Source organism: Ovis canadensis, chromosome 24 (genome assembly GCF_042477335.2).
Source record: "Ovis canadensis isolate MfBH-ARS-UI-01 breed Bighorn chromosome 24, ARS-UI_OviCan_v2, whole genome shotgun sequence".
In the NCBI taxonomy this organism is placed as follows: Eukaryota; Metazoa; Chordata; class Mammalia; order Artiodactyla; family Bovidae; genus Ovis; species Ovis canadensis.
In genome coordinates, this window is record NC_091268.1 from 16,837,265 (window position 1) to 16,859,696 (window position 22,432).

Sequence of the window (22,432 nt, forward strand, 5' to 3'; positions counted from 1 at the left end):
GCACTAGTGGTGAAGAACCCGCCTGCCAATGCAGGTAGATGTAAGAGACCCAACTTCAATCCCTGAGCGTGGAAGATCCCTTGGAGAAGGAAATGGCAACCCATGGGAGTATTCTTGCCTGGAGAAACCCATGGACAGAGAGGCCTGGCAGGAGGCAGTCCATAAGGTTGCACAGAGTCAGACACAACTTAAGAGACTTACCACGTGCGCCCATGTACAGTCTTAATAAAACATGCCTTTTCCTTCTCCAAGGGATCTTCTCGACCCAGGGATGGAACCCAGGTCTCCCGCATTACAAGCAGATGCCTTACCCTCTGAGCCACCAGGGAAGCCTTAATAAAACATAATCATTTTAAATGATGAAATGGAGAGGTTTTCTTAATTGCTGTGTCATTAGGATGGGGTTCCTGTTGGGGGAGGAGGCAGGTGCTGTGCCTGGACGGGGGAGTATGAAGCAAGACACGGTCCCAGGCCCCAGCAGGGCTTGGTCCAGTGTCAGGGGAGATGATGTGCAAATAGCACCCATGATCATCCAGCTTCTAGAAGGGTCTGTATGTGGATGAAAGGTGCAGTGAGCCCCAGAAAGACCAGGTAGCTCTCATGCATCATTAGGGCCACTACCTCCTCTGGCAACAGACTTTTGGCTCCAGACTTCTGGGAGGTGGGGGGCTGCTGGCAGAGCCCTTTGTCCCTGGGCCCCTGGGCTCAGTGTTGGGCAGGGCACAGAGACCCTCATCCTGAGCACCCCAAACCGGGAGCCCCCAGGAACCGTCAAGCTATTCGGTGCTCTTCTCCCTCCCCGGCCCTGGGCTCCATCCCTGCCTGCCTTCCGCACACCTCTACCTGACAGGCAGCCACAGACTCCGTCCCAGCAGGCCCTCCACCTCTCACCTGCATGAGGACATTTTCCTTCCCTCTAGTTCACAGTCATAAGCCAGCCGGAAGGATGGCTGGTATTTAAACTTCAGACACTGAACATTCCATTGTGCAGGGCTTTTTTTTTTTTGGTCAATATGGCATTTTCAGATTTATCCACTCTGCTAACTGTAGCTGTCTTCAATTTTCTAACTGCGCAGAAACCTCCATTACTGCATCGACCACGATTGATCAGCTTTCACATCAATGATGTTCTGCCCGCAGACGCTTCCTGCCCACCGCCTGCAGTCCCCTGCCTCCTTTCAGCAGGGAGTGGGCGGCAGTGCCAGGGGACCCTTGCGTCGTGCCGCGCTGCCCACCCACTGCACACTCCAGGCAGCTCTCGAGGCCAAGGGGCCCCAGGAGAGAGAGGCAGTGGTGGGTGGAAGGGGCAGCTTTCCACTCGGCTCACTGGTCCCTGCGCTCCTCCAGGGCCCTCCAGGCGCGCAGGCGGCTCCCTCTGTACCCCCGCCCTGCCTGGTCCCTGCGCCATCACCCCTCCATCAAAGCATCTTCTCTGACAGGTTTGGGGACTAGGCAGCCACTGGCACAGCAACAATAACAGATGTTAGCCTCACCATTTACCTTCCCTGGTGACTCAGACGGTAAAGTGTCTGCCTGCAATGCAGGAGACCTAGGTTCGATCCCTGGGTCAGGAAGATCCCCTGACTGGGTCAGGCAACCCACTCCAGTACTCTTGCCTGGAAAATTCCATGGATGGAGGAGCCTGAGAGGCTACAGTCTGTGGGGTCGCAAAGAGTAGGACACAACTGAACAACTTCACTGGTTACTGCATGCCAGGTACCCTGTCAAGACCCAGCCTGGATTTTTAAAAAACAATTTTGGCCATGCCTCATAGCATTCAGGATCTTACTTCCCAGACCAGGGATCAAACCCACGCCCCCTGCAGAGAAAGTGCAGAGTCTCAATCACTGGATGGCCAGGAAAGTCCCAGCGGCCTGGATGTTTAGTGCTCACAGCCAGCTGGTCAGGAGGCTACCATTACTGTTTACCAATGAGGAAACTGAGGCAGGAGTGCCCCCCTCCCTCTCACCCACCAGCGTCCAGCCTGGGGCACTGAGCTCCAGGGCATGTTTCTCAGCTGCTCCACAGGGCCTTTGTGGGGAGAGCCGATGGCTTCCAGATCTCCCCCAAGGGATCACCAGACCTCTCTGCCCCTCCTGCCTCAAAAGTAGGGGCCTCCCTCGGCACTTCTGAGCCCCTCTGGGCCTCTCCCAATGTGCAAGTTCGAGAGGAAGGACAGACCCAGACTGTGCCCTACTCCTGCCCTGGATTCGCCCTTCCTTCTTGCTGCAGAGACAGGCAGAGGGGGAAGGGAGGCTTCCATTAAGCACTGTAGCTGGGGTCCTCAAACTGGAACTCTCAGGCTGGTGGTCTAGGTTGGACCCCACTCTGTTCCCAATGCTTACCCAGGTGACTGGAGTAAGTTTATTTCCCCCAGGCCTTAGTTTCCTCTTTGGTAGATGGAATCAATAATTGTCCCACCTTGTGGCATTGTTTGGGAATCTCCCAGGTGGTGTCAGTGGTAAAGAACCCTCCTGCCAATGCAGGAGATGTAAGAGATGCGGGTTCAATCCCTGGGTTGGGAAGATTTCCTGGAGGAGGGCACGGCAACCCACTCCAGTATTCTTGCCTGGAGAATCCCATGGACAGAGGAGCCTGGCAGGCTATAGTCCATAGGGTGGCAAAGAGTTGGACATGACTGAACTAACTTACCACACATACACGTGGCATTGTTTGGAGATCAAAGTATCATAATTCAGGATCCCTGGTGTCTGGAACTTAGAAGGTACCCCGTGAGTGGTGTGGTTGCTTGGTGGGGGGTGGTGGTGGAATGAGGTCTGATTATTTTGAGGGCTAAATCCTCCCTGGCTTAGGGCTCAGGCAAGAATGGGTCAGGCCCTGACATCTGGAAAGAGGCTATTAACCCCAGGCAGGCAGAGAGGGATACTCCAGGAGACTATTCACATAGGGACTATTTAAGCAGGATCCTGAAAGATGAGTAGGAGTTTGGTCATAGATTGAAAAGGCCAGGATGTCCATCCCAGGCACAGAAGCACAGAAATGGGCCAACTTGTGGGTTGTTGGGTAAAGCAAAAGAATTGAGACTGATCTGGCCAGAAAACATGGTTTTAGGGGATCACAGACAAAGAGGAGGGCTTCTCTGATAGCTCAGTTGGTTAAGAATCCACCTGCAATGCAAGAGACCCAGGTTTGATTTCTGGGTTGGGAAGATCCACTGGAGAAAGGATAGGCTACCCAGTCCAGTATTCTGGTCTGGAGAATTCCATGGACTATGTAGTCCATGGGCTTGCAAAGAGTCAGACTGACTGAGTGACTCTCACTTTCAGTCAAAGAGGAGGCTGGAGGTCTGCAGAGCCTTATCCTGCCCAGGGCAGGGGCTGGGGATAAGAGGGACTGACTCTTTATTCTGGGAGCCTAATCCTAACCACTGTCTCCTAACTAAACTTGCAGCTGCAAGCATCCACCACCTAGCAGCAGCTGGGAAGTAGGCTGGTGGGGAGAAGCTAGGGGTTAGGGAGCGGAGAAGAGGGTGTGGGCACAGATTTGAACTGTGTTAGGTGAGGGCTTCCCAGGTGGCTCTGGTGGTTAAAAAAAAAGCCTGCCTGCCAATGCAGGAGACACAAGGGACGCAGGTTCAATCCTTGGGTGAGGAAGTTCCCCTGGAAGAGGGCATGGCAACCCACTCCAGTATTCTTGCCTGGAGAATCCCCATGGATGGAGGGGCCTGGTGGGCTATGGTGCAGGCGGTCTCAAAGAGTTGGACACGACTGTGCACACACAGGTGAGGATAAGGAACAGCCCGTCAGGGGAGGAGGCAGGCAGAGGGGTCTTGGTGCAGGGGGCCCCACCAGTCCGCTCTCCTGCTTTGCCCCCGGGGGCGCTGCTGGCCGCCCAGCCTGATCTGCGTGTGCCCGACCTTCCTGTCCCCGTCCCTGCGCCTGGCAGCTCCTCTCCTTGGGGACAGAGGAAGAGGGGCGTGAGACACGGGAGGAGGGGGGCCCCCAGACCGGGGAGGAGATAAATTCCAGGAGATGAATCCCACTCAGCCAGGGTGCTTCAGGAGCCCACGTCCTGCGGCGTAGCCTGGGCTCCTCTTCTCCCTTCATCCCGCCCCCTCCCTTTAGGGAGCCAGGCAGGTACCGCGGGGGCGAGCAGGGGCGGGGCCGCCGAGCAGTTATAGCCGGACCCGCGGGGCCCAACTCCCCGCCTGCAGCTCCCGCACTCCGGCTTCTCCACGCGGCGCGCAGACCCGACGGAGCCAGTGCCTGGTCCGCGCCTCCGGGCGGCTGTCGACGTGAGCACCCTGGCGCGGGGCACAGGGGTGCGGGGCCCGGGGCCGGGGGCCACCGCCAGCCGCCGGCTGCTCGCCCTGCTGTGGCTGCTGCTGCTGCCGCCTAACGCCGGCGCCTGGTACAAGCACGTGGCGAGCCCCCGCTACCACACGGTGGGCCGCGCGGCCGGCCTGCTCATGGGGCTGCGCCGCTCGCCCTACATGTGGCGCCGCGCGGCCGGGCCCCCCGCCTGGGACACCCTGGGCCTGGGCGCGCTGTCCCAGGGGCCCTCTGCCAGAAACACCCTCTCTCCGGGGCCGGCCGCCCTCGATGCTCTGCTGCTTCCCTCCGAAGCTCAGAGACTGTGGGAGGCGCGACGCAGACGCTCCGGGGCGGGGCTCCCTGTCAGTGGGCCTCGCAACCTGCGCGCCCCGGAGTCCGCGCGCCAACCCGAGTGGCGGCCTGGCGCCTACTCCTGAACCTCGGCGGAGCAGGCCAGGTACGCGGGGAGAGGCAGGGGACAGGACGCCAGTAAACGAGGCGGGTCTCGGGAGATCTGAGCCGTGCTGTCTGCCTGCCCGCAGGGCACCCAACGACCTTTCTATCCCCGACTCCGGGGAAGGCTCTCCTGGAGCAGTCTCTCTAAGCTTCCAGCCCGGGGAGTCGGGGGAGCGGTAGTGGAGAGCGCACGGCCCTCTCCCCACCGGCCTCTCTGTTCTTTCTAGAGCTTTCGGAGAGTCTCCGGCTCAGCCACGGTCTGCGCAGGGTACCGCCTTCGCCAGCCCTCGCCTCGCCCCGAAGCCGTCCTGATCGCCGCCCCTGCTAGCGCCCCCTCGCCTGACTCAGACCGAGTGTCTTCGACTACCAGGCCGGTCGTCTGTTCAATAAAACTCGCCTAGTTGCCGCGCCCCCGCGTGTGACCCCTTTCCTCCGTGTTGTGTACTTTGTCATCTGGCTCCGAGGCGCAAACTGCCGCGCCCACGCCCTGGCAAATGTCAGGAGCCCTCCCGCCCGCCGGCCTGCCGGGGGACGCGTTCCCACCCCCGCCTCCTCCCGCCCCACTCCTGCTCCGCCCTCTCTGCCCCAACCCAGCCGAGATCTGCTTGTCCTTGTGCGGCAGAAGCGGGGCACAGAGGCAGAGACACTGCTGGGGCTGGGTCCCCTTCTCCCTTTTCTGACATTGCTGTCCCTCCTTGTAGGGGATGGAGTCATCAAACCAGGTCCCAGGGTCCCCAAGGAGGGGAGAGGTATCCCACGGTGGGAGGGGTGTGTGTCCGGCTGCCACGCATCAATGTGTGCAGAACAAGGACAGCAGCAGCCCCCACCCCAGCCTCCCAGGAGCCCCACAGGGGGTCTCCTCACTGTGCCCCCTGGCCAGCCTGGGGAGAACGTCTTCCCCAAGGGAGGAGGATCTTAAGACCTGGCAGCCCATCCCCCTCCTCCCAGCGTTCATTTGAAACCTGGATCTCCTCGGAACCCCTCCCTCCCCTCAGCCAAGGGCTGCCAGAGAGGAAGCAGGGACCCCTTGGCCCCTTTGCCATGGCCATGTTCTCTCCCTAGGAAGGAAGGACCTCCACCTGACACCCCCTTGCATCCTCAGAGGCCCCTCAACTGCTGGTCCCCTTCTGCATTTCCAGTTATTGTCCCCAGTCCCCTGTATAAATGTGTTCTGCCATCTTGCAAGGGCCTCCCTCCATCTGGGTCCCTTGCCAGTGGTCCCCTCACTCCGTCCTTCTGCCCCGCCTTCAACCCTCTTCAGTATGGACCTGGAGTCCCACAAGTGTCCTGGACCTTGGAGGGCTCGGTCACTGTGCAGATGCTGTCTGGCTGTCCTTCTAATCCTCGCTTGGCTGTGTGGCAAGGCAGACCTTGGGGCACCCACCAAGGACAGGAAGAAGGGTGGCCTCCAGTCTGTCTAGCTCCTGGCTTTGGGAGGCCCACGTGGAGCCAGACCCCATGCTACCTCCCTACCCCAGCCTTAGGAAGAACCTTCTGGAGGTATCTCCCCACTGGCAAAAGCCTCTCATCTCCTGGGTGCACCTTTCTTCCACACGGCCTGCTAGTGTGAGTAGTACTCTGTCTGATTCCACCTTTCTAATTCTTATGGCTCCCTGATTCCACTCAGTGTTTTTTTTTTTTTTCCCTCTGCACTGGGGGAAGTTGCAGACCACTCAGGTCAACCTACTGCCCCACCTCCCCACCCCCCAAAGTCCTTGTCCCTGCTCCTCACTGAACGTGGGTGTCCTGACCTTGTTACCCCCAGTGCAGTACACCTTAAGGGCTCCCACCATTCATGAAACGGAATTCCTACTCTGAGGCCGGGCCCTGTTCTCTCATTCCTCTCTCCCCTCCTCACACAGTCTGCAGGAACTCCTGGAAGATTTCAGAGCAGCCCTGTGGCCCCCTCTGCCTGAGCACTCCAGGGCCCCAGGCCAGGTTATATGCCTCTCCTGGGGGCTGCCCCAGCCCTGCGCGTCCCCTCGTCAAGGTACACAAATCTGCTTCCCTGGGTCTCAGCGATGCCTCCCCGGTGCTCACCAGGGCGTGACGCCAAGTGGCCAGTGAATGAGTCACGAGAGGGGCTAGATTTCATGTTGCCTGGAGAAGACGCCCAAGCAGAGCCCATCGGGAGCTCGGCAGAGGCCCGCCTTCTCTGTCTACCACCCCCAGGGCGGCCCTATGCTCCAGCAATGCTCACAGCGCTAGGGTGCGGGCCTCACCCGAATCTCCCACCCGGCAAGGCTGGAGCCGTCAGAGCCAGAAGGGTGGGAACCTGGGCAGCTTCCTGGACGCTGCAATCCTAAGCAGGACCGGCAGGAGGCGCTGCGCGGCTGCTCTCCTGGGCTGCAGGCGCGGTCCGCGCCTCCGGCGACGAGCGGGGCTGGGTGGGTGATGGGCGGGGCTGGGGCGGGTGATGGGCGGGGCTGGGGCGGGTGGTGGGCGGGGCTGGGGCGGGTGGTGGGCGGGACCAGAATCGGGTGGGCGAGGCAGGCTGCCGGGGCGTCCCCCGCCGAAGGTTTTGGGCGCCTCCAACCTCATCTGTCCTCCGACCTCTCGGTTCTCTCCTTCTCCGCCCCGAACCTCCTGTTCTCATCTCTTCCCGTTGCGCTGGTCCCTCCTGCTCCCCTCTGGGGCCCTGAAGAGAGGCCTGGCGAAGGCTGAAGGAAGGGGTTGTGAGCGAGGCCTGGTCATCCCGCGAGGCCCTTAATGCCCATTAGGGAGGCCGCGCCGGCCCGAGAGGCGCAGGCCCATTAGCCGAGCGTCAGACTAATGGCTGCCCCCACCCCCCACAGGCCCCCAGCCCTCCCCTCTGCCAGTGACAAGGCCTCTGCCCACAGCCACGCCCCAGAGTCTCTGCCCAGGCCCAGGCTCTGCCCCATTTCCGCAGGGAGGTAGGTTCAGAGGTCAGAGGGAACCCCCTCCCCCGAAACAGGAGCACAGGACAGTCCCAGCCCAGGTCGACCAGGGGAGAGGACTGGAAGGTCTGACGTACTTCCTGTCCCTCTGTCGCACCCCAGCGTGCCTAGATGGCACAAGTGGGTGAGTGCACCAGCGTGAGGGGGTGGGCATGACCCAGACCTCCACTCAGCTGCACCTGACTGCCTGCCTGCCCCTCCAGCTCACCACCCCAGCCCCAGCCCGACCCCAGCAACACAGCTTCCAGCCCAAACACCTCAGGGCACGCTTCCGGGCCACCTCCCAGGCTTCTCCCTTTCCTTGGCAGCCTGGCCTCTCTCGTCTCACACTCCCGCAGAGAGAGGCTAAAGGAAGAGGCCTGGGAGAGTTTTCCAGAGAGCTGCTTGGAACCATTTTCACCTTCCCTGTCCCTCTCACTCCTTCCTGCTCCCCCTTCTGAGTTGGTCCCTGCAGGTAGTGTGTGTGTGTGTGTGTGTGTGTGTGTATTTATGTCCGCGCGCGCACGCGCGCACGTGCACGCGCGCACGTGCTCAGTCATGTCCAGCTTTTGGTGAAACCAAGGAATGTAGCCCTCAGGCTCTTCTGTCCATGGGATTTCCCAAGGAAGAATACTGGAGTGGGTTGCCATTTCCTTCCCCAGGGTATCTTCCCAACCCAGGGATCCAACATAAGTCTCTTGCGTCTCCTGCATTGGCAGGCGGATCCTTTACCACTAGCGCCACCCGGGAAGCCCCTGCAGGTAGTAGCTGCTGCATTTATTCTGAAGCTGCTACCCACTCACTTTGCGGCCAGTTCTGATGTCGTCTTTGTTACTCTGTTAACCTTTCTTGGTACTTCCTTGGCTTTTAGCTTTGGGGCCGCCTTTGTGATTCTGGGAGGCAGTGTTCCTGCCCCCTGGCTGTGAGCACATCCCCTGCTTTTTCCACCCTCCAGGGATGCTCTGTCCCCATTCATCTTCACTCACAGGCTGAGTCCTAGGCTGCAGGTTGATCTGAGAGGTCTGCTCTATAGAAGAGGAAGAGGTCGCCAAGCATCCTGACCCAAGGGACCAGGGAGTCCTACTTTCCCTACCCCTTGGTTCTGGGGAGGGGGGTCTCCCATCCTGCCACCTCCCTCGACTATGGTATGGCCTCAGAGCATACCTGGCAGGTCCTAGGTTGCTACAGGGTGACCCCTAAGCCCCACCTGCACTGGGGAGTAGGGTAGTATATCGTGGACCCCCACTGTCCATACTCATCCTCACAGACTCCGGGCACCGTGGTACCAGGTTGGGTCCAGGGAGGCCAGTCAAAGGCCAGACAGGCAGCCTGCGGACAGCAGATGGACAGATGGAGGTGGCTAGTCAGGCAGGAGCCTACAGCAGCATGAGCGAGGAACTCAGAGGTGGGGGTGGGGGAGCAGCCTTGCTGTTGCAGCCTAAGTGGCTTTTAGGGGCAGCAGCTCGGGCGTGGACACCCAAGGGGCTGTGGCCCAGGAGGCTGCCTACGGCAGGCCGTGCTTGGCCAAGGCAAGGAGCCCAGGCTGAAGGCACTGGTGAGGGAAGAAGGAGCGGCAAGGACTGGGCCTGAGCGAGCTTACTTGTGCCCTCATGGGGAACTGTCTGGGCTGGTTGTGCCTGACCCCTGGGGACCAGGTAGGTTCAGGGGGCTGAGCGGGGCTGGGAGGGGCAGGTTGAGGGTGAGCCTGCAGCTCAGCTGGCTTCCTGTATGGGTGACTGAGAAAGCTGAAGAGTGTGGGCTTGGAATTGTACCCCCCACCCCTGAATCCTGTATGGGTCTCTTCCTTCTCCAGACCTGTTTCCTGTAAAATGGCCTGAGCCCTCAAGGGTTGTTCCGGGTAGCATGTACTCAGAGAGACGCACGAAGAATAAGCAGTTGTCCATCGGTTGGGAGAAGGGGGCATTCATTTTGGAGGAGGTGGAGGGAGGGGAGGGGAGGACGGGCTCGGGGGCAGGAGGGTCTAGCTGGCACCCAAGCCGTCAGTGCATTTCATCCCAGGTCGAGAGGAGGGGCAAAGACCCCTTCCTTCCAGCCAGACAAGTGCATTCATTCCCTCACCCTCTGCAGTCACCCACCGGGCGGGGGGTGGGCAGGGACAGGAGTGCGGGTCCTGCTAGAGGGAGGGGCTAGTAGGGGGAATGTTTACTGGTCCAGCACAGCACAGAGAGGCACAGACACTCCTGGAGAGGGCCATGAAGCCACTCAGCCTGGCCTCCAGGATATAGGGAGGGGCCGCTGCCTGGTCAGTTTCAATCCCCTCTTTTTGCCTCCAGGACCATCCGGGCACTTGGTGCTGGGTACGGGAGGGATCCTGATAGAGGAACGGGGCATGGGAGAGGGGAGGGGGCTTCCCGAGGAGGGTGGGCAGAGCCATGGCCCTTGTTCTTACCCTGTGGCCCCTGGGTGGGGGTCCTTCAGCCTAAGGACCCTTTCTCAGCCCCTCCTCCCACCTCAGGGGCCTGCCTCCATTCCTGTGCTGTTCATTTAGTAGGCGCGTGGTACTAGTGGTAAAGAACCCACCTGCCAATGCAGCAGACGTGAGATACGGGTTCGATTCCTGGGTTGGGAAGATCCCCTGGAGAAGGAAATGGCAATTCACTCCAGTATTCTTGCCTGGGGAATCCCATGGACAGAGAAGCCTGGCGGACTACAGTCCACCGGGTCGCAAAGTCAGCACTCACCCAGTGTTACTGGGATAGGAAGCTGCCCAGAATGGGGGCTAGATATAGGGGTCGTGGTGATTCGGGGGGTCCCCTGACCCTGCAGTCTTCCTCCCGGCCTCCCTGGGCTGGCGTGGCCCGAGGCAGGGGAATGGCCAGGGTGGCTTGGACCCGGGGCGGGGGCGGCAGGGCGGAGGGGGCGGAGAAGGGGCGGGCGCGGGGGCGGTGCCGCAGCCAGAGCCCGAGCCCGAACCGGAGGCGACGGGAGCCGAGCCGAGCTGGAGCCTCCAAGGCCGCCACCGGGTCCTCAGCGACGCCGCCGCCTCCGCGCCGCCCCAGCGCCCCTGCCCGCCCTGCGACGGGCGTGAGCGCCGTGGCCAGCCCTTGGCCGGCCGGTGGGCAGCGGGGGCCATGGCCGCACCAGAGCCCCTGCGGCCGCGCCTGTGTCGCCTGGTGCGCGGCGAGCACGGCTACGGCTTCCACCTGCACGGGGAGAAGGGCCGCCGCGGGCAGTTCATCCGGCGCGTGGAGCCCGGTTCCCCCGCCGAGGCGGCCGCGCTGCGCGCCGGAGACCGGCTGGTCGAGGTCAACGGCGTCAACGTGGAGGGCGAGACGCACCACCAGGTGGGTGTCTGCGCTCCGCCACCGGCCCGCCGGCCCGCAGACCCGCCGCGCACCCCCACCCCGCAGCCCCAGCGCGCGTCCCTGCCCCGCGCGCCGGTGACCACCGGGCTCGGTGCTGCCTGCGCCCAGGCCTCCGTCCCTTCTCCGAGGCAGGAGGGGATCGCACAAGGGCCTCTGTGGGCTCCCGTGGAGAGGCGGGGGACGTGGCCCCCGAGGCCGCGGCGGCCGGCCTCCTTCCGCGCCTCCTCCACCCGGGTCGGTCCTGCACCGAGGGGGGTGGATCCTGGCAAGGGAGGGGCCCGCACTGCGGCTCCTGCGGGTCTCAGTCCTGGCTCTTCGCTCTTGGTCTTGTTCCGGCGCAGGGCAGTGTGTGGAGGAGCTGGCACCTCGGGGGTCTCCGTGAGCCTGGGACCCCGGTGCTTTTCACCCAGCGTGTATATATGTGCGTGTGTGAATGCGAGGGCACACCTGTGTGTGGGCGCATCAGTTGAGTGAGTGTGTGTGCTGGACTGTGTGCACGTGATTATATAGGTTTGCACCCCTAGATGTGTGCGTGTGTGTGTCCAGGTCTGCCTTCCTGGAGGTGTGTGAACTGGGGTGTGTGTGTGTGTGTATCCTCCTGTGTGTGGCTGCGTGTATATGTGTCCCAGCTGTGTGTCTGCCGGCCGGGCTGTGTGTATTCTTCTGTGTGTGTCTGCAGCCTGGTGTACTAGTGTGTGTCCTGGCCCAGGGTGTCTGGATCCTGGTGGGAGTTGCCGCTGGTAGCAACACATTCCTGTCCTCAGAGGCTGCTGGGAGGCCTGGCTGGGATCGCAGGTTGCAGCCCCTGCCTCTTGCAGTGGAAGATAAAGGCCAGAAGGAGGTTCTCTGCAGGTTCTAACCCCCAGGGGGTGTCCAGTGACTCACATGGCTCAAGACCAGTCTTCTTCACCCCTTCTACTTAGGGTCCTCTGTGTCCCTCACCCCACCTTTTGCAGGGCCAGCCCTGGGCCTTGAGAGTCATAAACTGGCTCCTGGTTGGGCTGGGAGCTGCCCTTTGCTTATATCCTTGGAGGTTTTGTGTTTCCCCTTGTCAGCTGTCTTTCTGTCGTCTACTCAGAGTGTCAGCTGGATGGACTGTTTGCTGAAGGAGGGTGAGGGTCAGGGCTGAGAGCTTGGATGGACAGGCCATGGGGAGGGCCTGGCCTCTGTTTAATCATTGTCGCCACCTTTGCCCCAAGAGTGAAGCTTGCTTGTCCCAGGCCTCCCGGGGTGCTGGTCTCTAGGAACCTCAGACACAGGACCCTGTGAGACCTTCCTACTGTCTTGGCAGGGAGAAGGTACAGTTCCAGTTCCCATTTTACAGATGAGAAAACTGATCCTTGGAGATACTGTGTGACTCGTCCGTGTCCCACAGTCAGGAAGCATCGGGGTCCAGGGTTCCTGTGACTCTGGGAGTGATGGGGAGAGACAGGTGTAGAGGAGGGCTGGGGCAAAGACGGGCCCGGTTCAGACCCTCCTCTTTTGATAGCATCTACTGGGCCCCACCGGTCCTTCCCGAGGCCTTGGGGAGGGGTTGGGTGTTGCCCTCCCTAAACCAATGCCCAGTGGGCACTGCCCTCCTGCAGGCACACACTGGCAGGTATGGTCTTGCACGTGCTCTAGACACGTCACAGACACTGCGTAACGACACCTACCCCTGCCCACCTCTGCCTACGGCCTCTGAATCCCGCTTTCTGGGTTGTGGGTGTGCACCTGAGTAGGCGCCTTGCCACAGGACCCCAGGTGGTCTCCCCGCTGCTCTAGCAGGAACAAGTTCAAGGTCGTGGTCTGGAAGAGAACAGAAGGCCTAGAGGCGGAAGTTTAGACCGTGTTCCACTCCTGGAAAGACAGAGATAGGCACAGAGACCCCGAGCCTGGGACCCAGGGAGTCACTTCTCCCCTTCAAACCCAGACCTAGAGACACCTTGAACTAGAAGGCTGCAGGCTGCAGGCCATACACAGGCACATACCCGCAGACTGAAAACCTGAAGCCCAGCCGAACACGGTCATTGTCACTTCCCAGGCCCTTGCAGCCTGGGCCCTGGTGCCTGCAGCCCCGGGAGAAGAGGGAGGCAGCTGCTGGAGCCGGGGGTGGGGGGTGGGGCCAGCGGGCCTCTCAGTCCAGCCGCCCACCGCTGCCTGGGCTCGTGGCCTGCCTGCCACCCTGGGCCAGCCCGGGGTGGGGCCGCTGCCCTGTGCTGCCTGGAGTGCCGGCCGTGACTCGGTCCCACACTCGCCTACCCCAGGTGGTGCAGAGGATCAAGGCCGTGGAGGGGCAGACGCGCCTGCTGGTGGTGGACAAGGAGACAGACGAGGAGCTCCGCCGGCGGCAGCTGACCTGCACCGAGGAGATGGCCCGGCGAGGGCTGCCGCCAGCCCATGACCCCTGGGAGCCGAAGCCAGACTGGGCACGAGCGGGCAGCCTCAGCTCCGAGGCCACCCAGGAGGTACAGTGGGCTCTGCTCACAGCGACGATCCTGGCCTCATCCACACCACCGTCTTGTCCTCCGCTGCCCCCCCGGGCCCCTTCTCCGCCCCTGCTGATGACCCGCTTGGCTACTTGGAGCCACCCTTTCTGCCCTCAGCCTGTGCTCTCAGCCCTTGCAGTCCAGTAGCCTGGCTTTTGTCCCCGCCCCTGTCTGGGCCCTCTCCCCTGGGATGCTCGTCAGAGCTGCTGTCCCAGGAAGGACAGGTCACTCTGACGAGCTGCCCCCTCCCTGGCCTGGGGGCTGAGGGACGTGGGGAGGGGCTGCTGGGATGTCCCAAGACTGAGGATGCTCAGCTCTGTGCCTGTGTTGGGTGTCTGTCTCTCTGTCCGTCCATATGAGGAGCCTGCTTGTGCTGTGACAGCTGTGGAGCGGGTTGGCCCTCCTCTGTAGGACTGAGAAGACTCTCCAGGCAGGGTCCTGAGCTCAGTGGTGGTCTGTGGGGGCTGGGGCACCTGCCCTTGCTCGCTGCCCCCTTCAGATTGGGAAAAGTCAGCTGGGAAGCAGCTGGGGGTTCGTGTGGGGGCAGCCCAGTTCTGCCTCTCGCTGGGTAGCCAGGCCTGACGGGTGGCCCTATTGGGGCGGCATGCAGAGCTCTGCTGAGCCTGCTTGTCCAGACCTCCCGGAAGCCCCATGGTACTGCCTTCGTGTCCTGCCGCCTCATTTTATTAAAAAAAAAAAAGAAAGAAAAAAAAACCTCTTAAAGAAGGATTCAAGCCAAGGGGTTCCCCAGGCCCCACTTGGAGAGCCACTGGCCTAGGGCAGTTTCTGGGTGTCCAGGGGGCCCTGACACCTGCCCTCCCCTGGCTGTCTCCATGGCAAGCTGCTGGGCCTGTGACCTGGGTGCTGGGGGGCTTCGGGCTTCCTCTGGGGGAAGGGCATTCCCAGTGGGGGGAAGGGGGGAGCCTGGGCACAGGCATGGGCATGAACCCCTGCCACCCTTTCTGTTCTCTGTGGCTCGAGGGCAGGCTGGGAGTTGGTTAGGGCCACAGTGCCAAGTCCTGGAATCTGGACTTTGCCCTGGGGCCACTGAAGACCACAGTAGGGGTTTAAGGGTTAGGTTTGTAGTTTCAGGGGAGCCCTGGCGCAGCGTGCTGGCTGAGCACCCCCCCCCCCACCTAAGAGCTGGAGCCTCCCTCCTTCCCAGGGCACCTCACCCCCAGGAGGAAGCGCCCTGGGCGTTTATCCATTGACTTAGACACAAATGGCTGAGTTCACCTTCCTGTGGAAAAAGCTGCCCTCAGGCCTTATCTGGAGGATGGGGAGGCACCTTGTCCTTGGGTGGGACCTTTCCCCTCCACTATTTCAGGCTCTGGGGGCTGCAGGAAGCCCTAGGAGGGGTCTTCCTCTGGATTTATTTTTAGAGGAACAAAGTGGGGCCCGTCTGGCAGGTCCCTCCATGGTGGGGGCTGGCCTGGGGATGGGGCTTCAGTTCACGGGAGTCCCTGAGGACAGGGTCTCTTGGTTTCCACCCCCCCAACCAGCGAGCCGTGATTTAATTGGCAGAGTTCAGAGCATGGGAAGGAGGGGCGGGGGCTCTTCGACCTCCACAAACCAGGCTTAGCTTCTGCCCCTGTGGGCCGTCAGGGAGCCTGCCTGGACAGCGCTCGTATACAGGGCTGCCCTGGTGGAGCCCCGATGGCAGTGGGATCGGAGAACCGATGGCGTGGCTTGCGGGACCCAGATGGTGGCTTGCCCTGTGGAAGGGAGGGCCCCTCTGACTCTCGCAGCCTCAGTTTCCTCCCGCCCTGGGCAGGGGTGCGGGAGGGGGGGTGGGGGACACTGGTGCGGCAGGCCCTCCCCGCGGGGGCCTGTCAAGGCTGTCAGTGGTGACTCAGCCCTGCTTCGGGCTGTGCTGGGGTGGCTGCAGCTGCGGTGCAGCTGATCCTGACGGCGGTGATGGGGGCCCGCCTCCATCAGAGATGGGGCAGCGGGCGGTGCCAGCCGTGGGGGTGTGACAGGCCCCAGGCACACCTCCCCTCACACTGAGTTCTGGAGGCCTTTGGGGGAGTGAGGGGACAGGGTCCTGCAGGGCGTGCAGGGCTTACAGGTAGGCTTTGGGGGGGCCCCTGGTTCCTGGTCCCTGCCCCCCACCTGGAGCTGCAGCAGGACTCCCTCTTGTTTGGCGGCCAGGGTACCCTCCTTGGCCTCCTGGCCTCCCCAACCCTGGGTCCTGGGAGCAGGGCAGGGCCTCCCAGCAGTTTCCTTCCTTCCTTTCTTGGGACGGAAACCTGGCTGGTAGGGGGCGCCGGGCTGGAGCCTGAGCAAGGGAGGGGGACTCAGTCACCACCCTGTTCCCCAAAGTGACTCAGCCCCATGTCCCCACCCGTCCCTGGGGAGCCTGGGCCACAGTGGGAGGTGGATAAATGGGGTGGCAGGCTGTGCTGGCCCGAGAGCTCAGGCCACTCCAGCTGGACGCCCTGCCCGACGCTTCTGTCCCAACTCCCATGGCCCGCTCTGGGAATGCCGTGCCATCCGCCCCGGCCCCGGGAGCCCCTCCACAGAGCCCGTCTCGGGGGCTTGTGCAGGTCAGGCGGGTTGGGGGCGGGGTGGGCAGTGAGGTCAATAGCACCCAGCTTAAGTCTCTGGCACCCAGGCTTGGCAGAGGGGACCCTGGGCACCCTGGTGTGAGCAGGCTGGACCCTGAGCAACAATGGGGGCCTTTCTCTGCCCGGGCTGGTGAGTCACCATATGGGGGGGTGTAGAGCCTGGCTCCAAGAGTTACCCCCATGCCAGCCTCTTGGACTGGTCACAGGCAGGGCTGGGAGTCAAGCGCTTGTCCAGCTCAGGGGCAGTCTGTTTGGAACTGGGGCTTGGAAGCCCCTGGAAGCCCAAGGGCCCAGCTGGGAGGCTGCAGGAAGAGCTCTGAGCCAGGCTGGAGAGAGGAATGCGAGCAATGCGCTGGGCCAGCCTGCACCCCCTCCCAGCCTGCTGCGCTGGGCCTCTCCCGGGGCCTCCCTCTGGGTGCCCAGGCCACTGGCCTCACTCTTCGGCCACTGCAGCCCCCCAGCCCTAGGGTCCAGTGCCAAGTCTGGTGCTCCTTGGACCCTGATCCTAATGCGAGGGATGTGGGCCAAGTGTTAGTGGCGGGAGATGGCTGTCCTGGGTCTAGCCAGGGAGATGGCCAGTGTGGTCTCGAACCGGAAGTGACTGCATTCAGTCTGGCCTCATGGCCCCGGATGCCCCCTAGTCCTGCTTCCTGTTTGGGGGCCTTGAAAAACCTCGGCCTGGAACCATTGTGGAGGGTGTGGGAAGAGCCTCAGGGGAGGGCTGTCTCTCACACCACAGGTCACCGCAGGGGTCTGTGGAGCCTGTTTGCACGCCTGTGTTTGGATGTCTGGTCTCTGTGACTGTGTGAGGTGCCTCGGCCATCTGGGCCCGCGTCCACCTACCAGGTGTGGTCATGTCACACGTCCAGGGTCCCACACGGCCCTGGCCAGCCTCGGAACCTGTGGTCTGACAGCCCCAGCCTGAGAGTTGCCTCAGAGCCACACACCTGTGCTTGCAGCTGTGTTTGGAGAGGGCCCAGTCTGTGGGGTCCTGGAGAACCTGGGTGTCTGCCCGGCCGATCCCCTGGAGGATGGAGGAGCAGCAGCCCCAGCCCCTGGAATTTCTGGGGCAGATGGTGGCCTGCAGCAGGGGTTCCTGGGGGGCTTTGGAGATCAGGGACTCTTTGGGGATCAGGAACGGGCCCCTGGAGGAGGGGCCCAGGCTGGACTGGAAGGTGTTCCCCACCGGTAGGAAGGCCCACATGCTGGGGCAAGGTACCATCCTGTAAGGAAGGGCACTCTTGGTTCCACGGCAGGGTGGCCACAGTCAGATTTGGGGGATTTGGGGTGAGCTTGGAGGCTTGGAGGCTGGCTCTCCCAAGTGTGGCCCCCCACCTGGCCCAGTGTCCCTGGCCACACACAGGGAGGTGGAAGGCCAGGCCCCGGTGAGCACCCCCGCCCCTGCACGCACATTTGAGCCCTAAGCGCTGGGGAAACCTGAGCTGCTGGCCGCCTGCTCCCTCCGGCCACCGCCATGTTAGACTGAGCGTCGCGGTCGCTGGCCACTCAGCACTGGTCATTGCCTTAGGCCCCGGTGGGGTCCTGGGGTCTGGCCCCTGCCTGCACGGCTCCCTGCACCCCCTGGCCCATAGCCCTACTGCAGGATGCCAGAGGTAAAAGGAGGCAGGGCCCTTGGGTGTGGGTGGGCACCCTCAGGGCACCAGGAGCCCCCGGGGTCAGAGGGGCAGGTGGGAGGCAGGCCCCTCTGCTTGCTCACTGGGCTCCAGCGTGTGGGGATGGGGGCTGCTCCAGCTGCTCTGGAATGTGAAGGCAAACACAGCTGCAGCTGCTGCCACCAGCCCCAGGGAGACCTGTGGGAGTGTAAACAAAGCTGGAGCCCTACCCCAGCAGACCCACACTCGGAGTAAACAACAGGCGGGGCTGCCCTCCTGGAACAGAGACGTGGGGCAGCTCACCTCGCCTGCTCCCTCCTCGGCTCGGGTCTGCGCCCAGCCCTATCCTCGACCCAGTGGATTCTCCCAATCCCACTGTAAGGCCTTTGATCGCATCACAGGTCCACTGGGGGTTTGGAAACCAAGCCTTTGTCCAAGATCCCAAAGTTGGATCATCGTAGGTGGCCTAAGCACCCCCACACCCCAGGACGGGTCTCTGAGACGAGGGGCTACCGTCAGGTGGGGGTATGAGGCCAAGCGCTGCCTTGGCACCCAGCGGGGTGTGGGGTGGGTGTGGGCTGGAGGCCTCGGGCGTCAGCATCTCTCAGGTGGGAGGAGGTCAGAGCTGGAACCTCACCAGGTGTCCCCGACGCCTGCAGGATGCCAACGGGCCTCTGAGGGAGCTGCGCCCAAGGCTCTGCCACCTACGGAAGGGCCCCCAGGGCTACGGGTTTAACCTGCACAGCGACAAGTCCCGGCCTGGACAGTACATCCGCTCAGTGGACCCCGGCTCCCCTGCTGCCCACTCTGGTCTCCGTGCCCAGGACCGACTCATAGAGGTACCTGCCACTGGGGCTGCGGGGAGCGGGCTGCCCCGTGTGTACCTGTGTCCTGCTGTGCGTGCCTCTGTGTGTCTGTGCCTGTGTGTGTGTGTACGCCTACGTGTCTGCCTATCCGTGTCCGTGTGTATATGTGTCTGTGCCTGCGTGCTGTGTCCATGTGTATCTATCTCTGTGTGTGTGTCTGCCCTTGCATGCCTGGTGTGTCCGTGTCTATGTGTGTGTGTGCATGTGCGTCTGTGTGCCTGTGTGTGTCCTTGTGTATCTGCACCTGCGTGACGGTAGGTGTGTCCGTGTATATCTGTGTCTGCACCTATGTGCCTGTAGGTGTGTCCGTGTCTATCTGTGTGTGTGCATGCATGTCTGTGCACTTGTATGTGTCCCTGTGTATCTGTCTGCACCTGCGTGCCTGTAGGTGTGTTCCTGTGTTATCTGTCTGCACCTGCATGCCTTAGGTGTGTCCGTGTGTGTGCATGTGCGCCTGTGCACCTGTGTCCATGTGTATCTGTGTGTTTGCACCTGTGTGCCTGTAGGTGTGTCCATGTGTATCTATCTATGTGTGTGCGCCTGCAGGCCTGTGTGTCTGTGTGTACTTATCTGTGTGTGTGCACCTGCATGCCTGTAGGTGTGTCTGTGTCTGTGCGCCTGTGTCTGTGTGTATCTGTGTGTGTGTCTGCACCTGCATGCCTGTAGGTGTGTCCATATGTGTGTGCGCGCACCTGTGCATGTTCGAGTGTATCTATGTCTGCAACTGCATGACTGTAGGTGTGTCCGTGTCTATCTATCTGTGCGTGTGCATCTGTGCACCTGTATGTGTCTGTGTGTATCTGTGTGTGTCTGCACCTGCGTGCCTGTAGGTGTGTCCGTTTATCTGTGTGTGTCTGTGCGCCTGTATGTGTGTGTATCTCTGTGTGTCTGCACCTGTGTGCCTGTAGGTGTGTCTGTTTATGTGTGTGTCTGTGCGCCTGTATGTGTGTATTTGTGTGTCTGCACCTGCGTGCCTGTAGGTGTGTCCATATGTGTGTGCAGGTGCCTGTGCACCTGTATGTGTCCGCGTGTATCTGTGTGTGTGTCTGCATCTGTGTGCCTGTAGGTGTGTCTGTTTATGTGTGTGTCTGTGCGCCTGTATGTGTGTGTATCTCTGTGTCTGCACTTGTGTGCCTGTAGGTGTGTCTGTTTATGTGTGTCTGTGCGCCTGTATGTGTGTATCTGTGTGTCTGCACCTGCGTGCCTGTAGGTGTGTCCATGTGTCCGCGTGTATCTGTGTGTGTCTGCACCTGCGTGCCTGTAGGTGTGTCCGTATGTGTGTCCGCGTGTATCTGTGTGTGTCTGCACCTGCGTGCCTGTAGGTGTGTCCGTGTGTCCGCGTGTATCTGTGTGTGTCTGCACCTGCGTGCCTGTAGGTGTGTCCGTGTGTGCGCGTGCCTGTGCACCTGTATGTGTCCGCGTGTATCTGTGTGTCTGCACCTGCGTGCCTGTAGGTGTGTCTGTGTGCATCTATCCACGTCTGTGTGCCTGGGCCCCAGGTCCTCTGCAGGAGGAAGATTCCGGGAACCTGAGCTGGTGCTCCTCTTGGTGCTGCAGCTGGTGACGGCACTGATGAATATTTGATGCCACACCTGTCCGGGTGGCTTGGGGGGGCTGGTGGGGACCAGTCCCCAGGCAGCACTGACCCTGTGCTGGTGGCAGGTGAACGGGCAGAATGTGGAGGGGCTGCGCCATGCAGAGGTGGTGGCCAGCATCAAGGCGCGGGAGGACGAGGCCCAGCTGCTGGTGGTGGACCCCGAGACGGATGAACACTTCAAGCGGCTGCGGGTCACACCCACCGAGGAGCATGTGGAAGGTGAGCGGCTGCTTTGGGGCCCAGGGCTGGGGTGAAGCATCGGGGACCCGAGTGGTCAGTTACATACTGTCCCCACAGGTCCACTGCCATCGCCGGTCACCAACGGGACCAGCTCGGCCCAGGTGAGAGGGTGGGAGCAGACAGGGTGGGCTCGGGGACCTCAGGGGCACTTCTGGGAGCCCCTCCTGAGACCTCAGTCCTGGTGTCACATGGTCGTGACACTGAGCCCGGCCCTGTCACTCCCAGCTTTAAGGCCCCTTGGGTCCTGTCCGGGCCCAGCCGCACTCCACCCCACAGGGCACTCGGGCACCTCCAGCTTGCAGTCAAGGCTCAGTGCCACTGCCAGATGCAGGAGTAAATGCAGCTCTGGGGTGTGCACGTGTGTGCACACACTTGTGTCCATGTGTGCACGTGTGCACAGTCTCCTGGGTGGGCCCCTGAAGCCACACCTTACCCTTGGTTTCCCAGCTCAATGGTGGCTCCGTGTGCTCGTCCCGAAGTGACCTGCCCGGCTTAGACAAGGACACTGAGGTAGTGGGTGCCCCTCCACCTCCAGTGCTGCTGCTCACATGCTGGGGGGCCTGAGGCCTTGGGGGCGGGCATCTGTGGAGCTGTCAGCCTGAGCCGTGAGGCCGCCGCCTCTAGGAAGCCTTCCTGGGCCTGCTGCCAGGTGGCCTCTGGCGCCAGCTCCCTGGGGAGGGCCACCTGCCTGGGGGCTGGGGTCCAGGGCTCACTGGCCACCTGCCCACCGTGTCCACCCCTAGGATGGCAGCACGTGGAAGCGAGACCCTTTTCAGGAGAGCGGCCTTCACCTGAGCCCCACAGCAGCTGAGGCCAAGGAGAAGGCGAGAGCCACCAGGGTCAACAAGCGGGCACCACAGATGGACTGGAACCGGAAGCGCGAGATCTTCAGCAACTTCTGAGCCCCCTGCCTGCTCCCCACCGGCTCTTCCCCACGGGCCTGGGCCTTGCCCTTCGGACTGCCCAGAGCTCCCCACGCCCCGGTGGACTGCAGGGGGCATCCTTACCCCTAAGCTGGGGTGGTCCCACCACCACCCGCAGGGTGTTAGGGGAGTGTGGCCACAAGATGGGCAGAGGGAGCCCCCGAGATGTGAGAGACCCAGAGAGACAGTGAGGGGCGGGGGGGGGAAAGGGCCAGGGGGGAGGGGCGGTGGTGACCCACGGGCTGGCCGCCGTGCTGACTGCCTGGGCTTGCTGACTTACAGGAATTTGTGTTTTTGCTTTTTTTTTTCCCCAGAAGGATCTCTAGCTCCACATATGTTTCCACTTAATAGCAGAGCCCCGCCCCCACCCCCTCAGGACGTGCTCTCTAAATACTTGCAATAAAACAAACCTTTCTCTGCACACCATTCCCCCCCAACCCCCTCAGCAGCAGCCATTCCAAGTGGGAGTCCCAGGGACAGGGCTGGGGGCTCGCAGGCTTCAGGGCAGGGGCTCTGAGAGATGCCCTCTGCCCTGTCCTGGGGTGGGCGGTCTGAGGATGGAGGCCCCGTGCCCCTGAGGAGGGCACCTCTGGACAGGCCCCTCATGCCTGCAGGGAAGCCCCCAGGAAGGATCCCAGGCTCTGGGCTTGGCCCCTGCCGGGAGCCTCCCGGGAGGAGCCCCGATCTGCCTTCCCTCTGCCCAGATCCTGACCCACCGACCGACATCGCTGTCTGCCCTACAAGCCATAGCGCATGCGCGCCCTCAGAATAAACAGGCCTTCCTTGGACCCTGGCTGTCTGTCCTTCCTGAGTCTGCGTGTGGGGGGCTGGGGGCCCATGGTCCAGGCAGGGAGGCGGCAGCCCGCAACGGCCCAAGACCCAGCTGAGGCACACAGCCCCCTTCCTAAGCCTCCGCTCCCCAGATCCATCTGCCTGGCCCCTCCCAGCGCACTGGCGACCCCTGTGCCTCGGAGCCCTGCCCTCCTGTTACCAGACTGGGCCCCAGCCCCCTGCAGGAGCATGCAGGTCAGGCCTCTGCCCTGTGTTGGCCTGCCTGGGCCTGCTGGCATCCTAGGATGAGGCCAGGTGGCTGTGTAAACACCGGGGGCGGGGCCTCGAGGCGGGAGCCAGGCTCTTGGGGCACAAGTTCAGGAGGGGGCGTGTTCCCAGGTCCCCAGCCAGCTGCTGAGGGAAGCAGCTGGTGT

The 22,432-nt window shown here is 62.1% G+C and overlaps 2 protein-coding genes across 5 annotated transcripts; both read left to right on the forward strand.

Moving 5' to 3' along the window:
* The first annotated feature begins 1,125 nt into the window (after positions 1-1,125).
* On the forward strand, positions 1,126-5,145 carry NPW (neuropeptide W). The gene is made up of 3 exons (XM_069571463.1): positions 1,126-1,293; positions 4,142-4,731; positions 4,958-5,145. Exons 1-2 carry the CDS (start codon positions 1,126-1,128, stop codon positions 4,709-4,711), a joined length of 738 nt encoding a protein of 245 aa, XP_069427564.1. The 3' UTR covers positions 4,712-4,731; positions 4,958-5,145.
* A 5,134-nt stretch (positions 5,146-10,279) lies between these two features.
* NHERF2 (NHERF family PDZ scaffold protein 2) lies at positions 10,280-22,015 on the forward strand. Of its 4 annotated transcripts, XR_011252813.1 has the most exons (8): positions 10,280-10,932; positions 13,200-13,400; positions 18,261-19,375; positions 19,608-19,789; positions 19,844-20,283; positions 20,362-20,405; positions 20,752-20,814; positions 21,048-22,015. XR_011252813.1 is itself a non-coding variant. In XM_069571067.1 (7 exons), the coding sequence occupies exons 1-7, from the start codon at positions 10,720-10,722 to the stop codon at positions 21,204-21,206; spliced, it is 1,014 nt and encodes a 337-aa protein (XP_069427168.1). In that variant the 5' UTR covers positions 10,280-10,719; the 3' UTR covers positions 21,207-22,015. The 4 variants fall into 4 exon arrangements, 3 of the variants coding, with proteins under 3 accessions (XP_069427168.1, XP_069427169.1, XP_069427170.1); XM_069571067.1 differs by lacking the exon at positions 19,608-19,789 and having other exon boundaries at positions 18,261-18,440; positions 20,130-20,283; XM_069571068.1 differs by lacking the exons at positions 19,608-19,789; positions 20,752-20,814 and having other exon boundaries at positions 18,261-18,440; positions 20,130-20,283.
* The last annotated feature ends 417 nt before the right edge of the window (positions 22,016-22,432 follow it).

Bases quoted from the DNA above. Each gene is read 5' to 3' on its own strand.
- NPW (XM_069571463.1), top strand. From the start codon at position 1,126: ATGTTCTGCCCGCAGACGCTTCCTGCCCACCGCCTGCAGTCCCCTGCC. The intron at 1,294-4,141 runs GTGGGTGGAAGG...GAGCAGTTATAG, and splicing joins CCCAGGAGAGAGAGGCAGTG to CCGGACCCGCGGGGCCCAAC.
- NHERF2 (XM_069571067.1), top strand. From the start codon at position 10,720: ATGGCCGCACCAGAGCCCCTGCGGCCGCGCCTGTGTCGCCTGGTGCGC. The intron at 10,933-13,199 runs GTGGGTGTCTGC...CGCCTACCCCAG, and splicing joins AGGGCGAGACGCACCACCAG to GTGGTGCAGAGGATCAAGGC. The intron at 18,441-20,129 runs GTACCTGCCACT...TGCTGGTGGCAG, and splicing joins CCCAGGACCGACTCATAGAG to GTGAACGGGCAGAATGTGGA.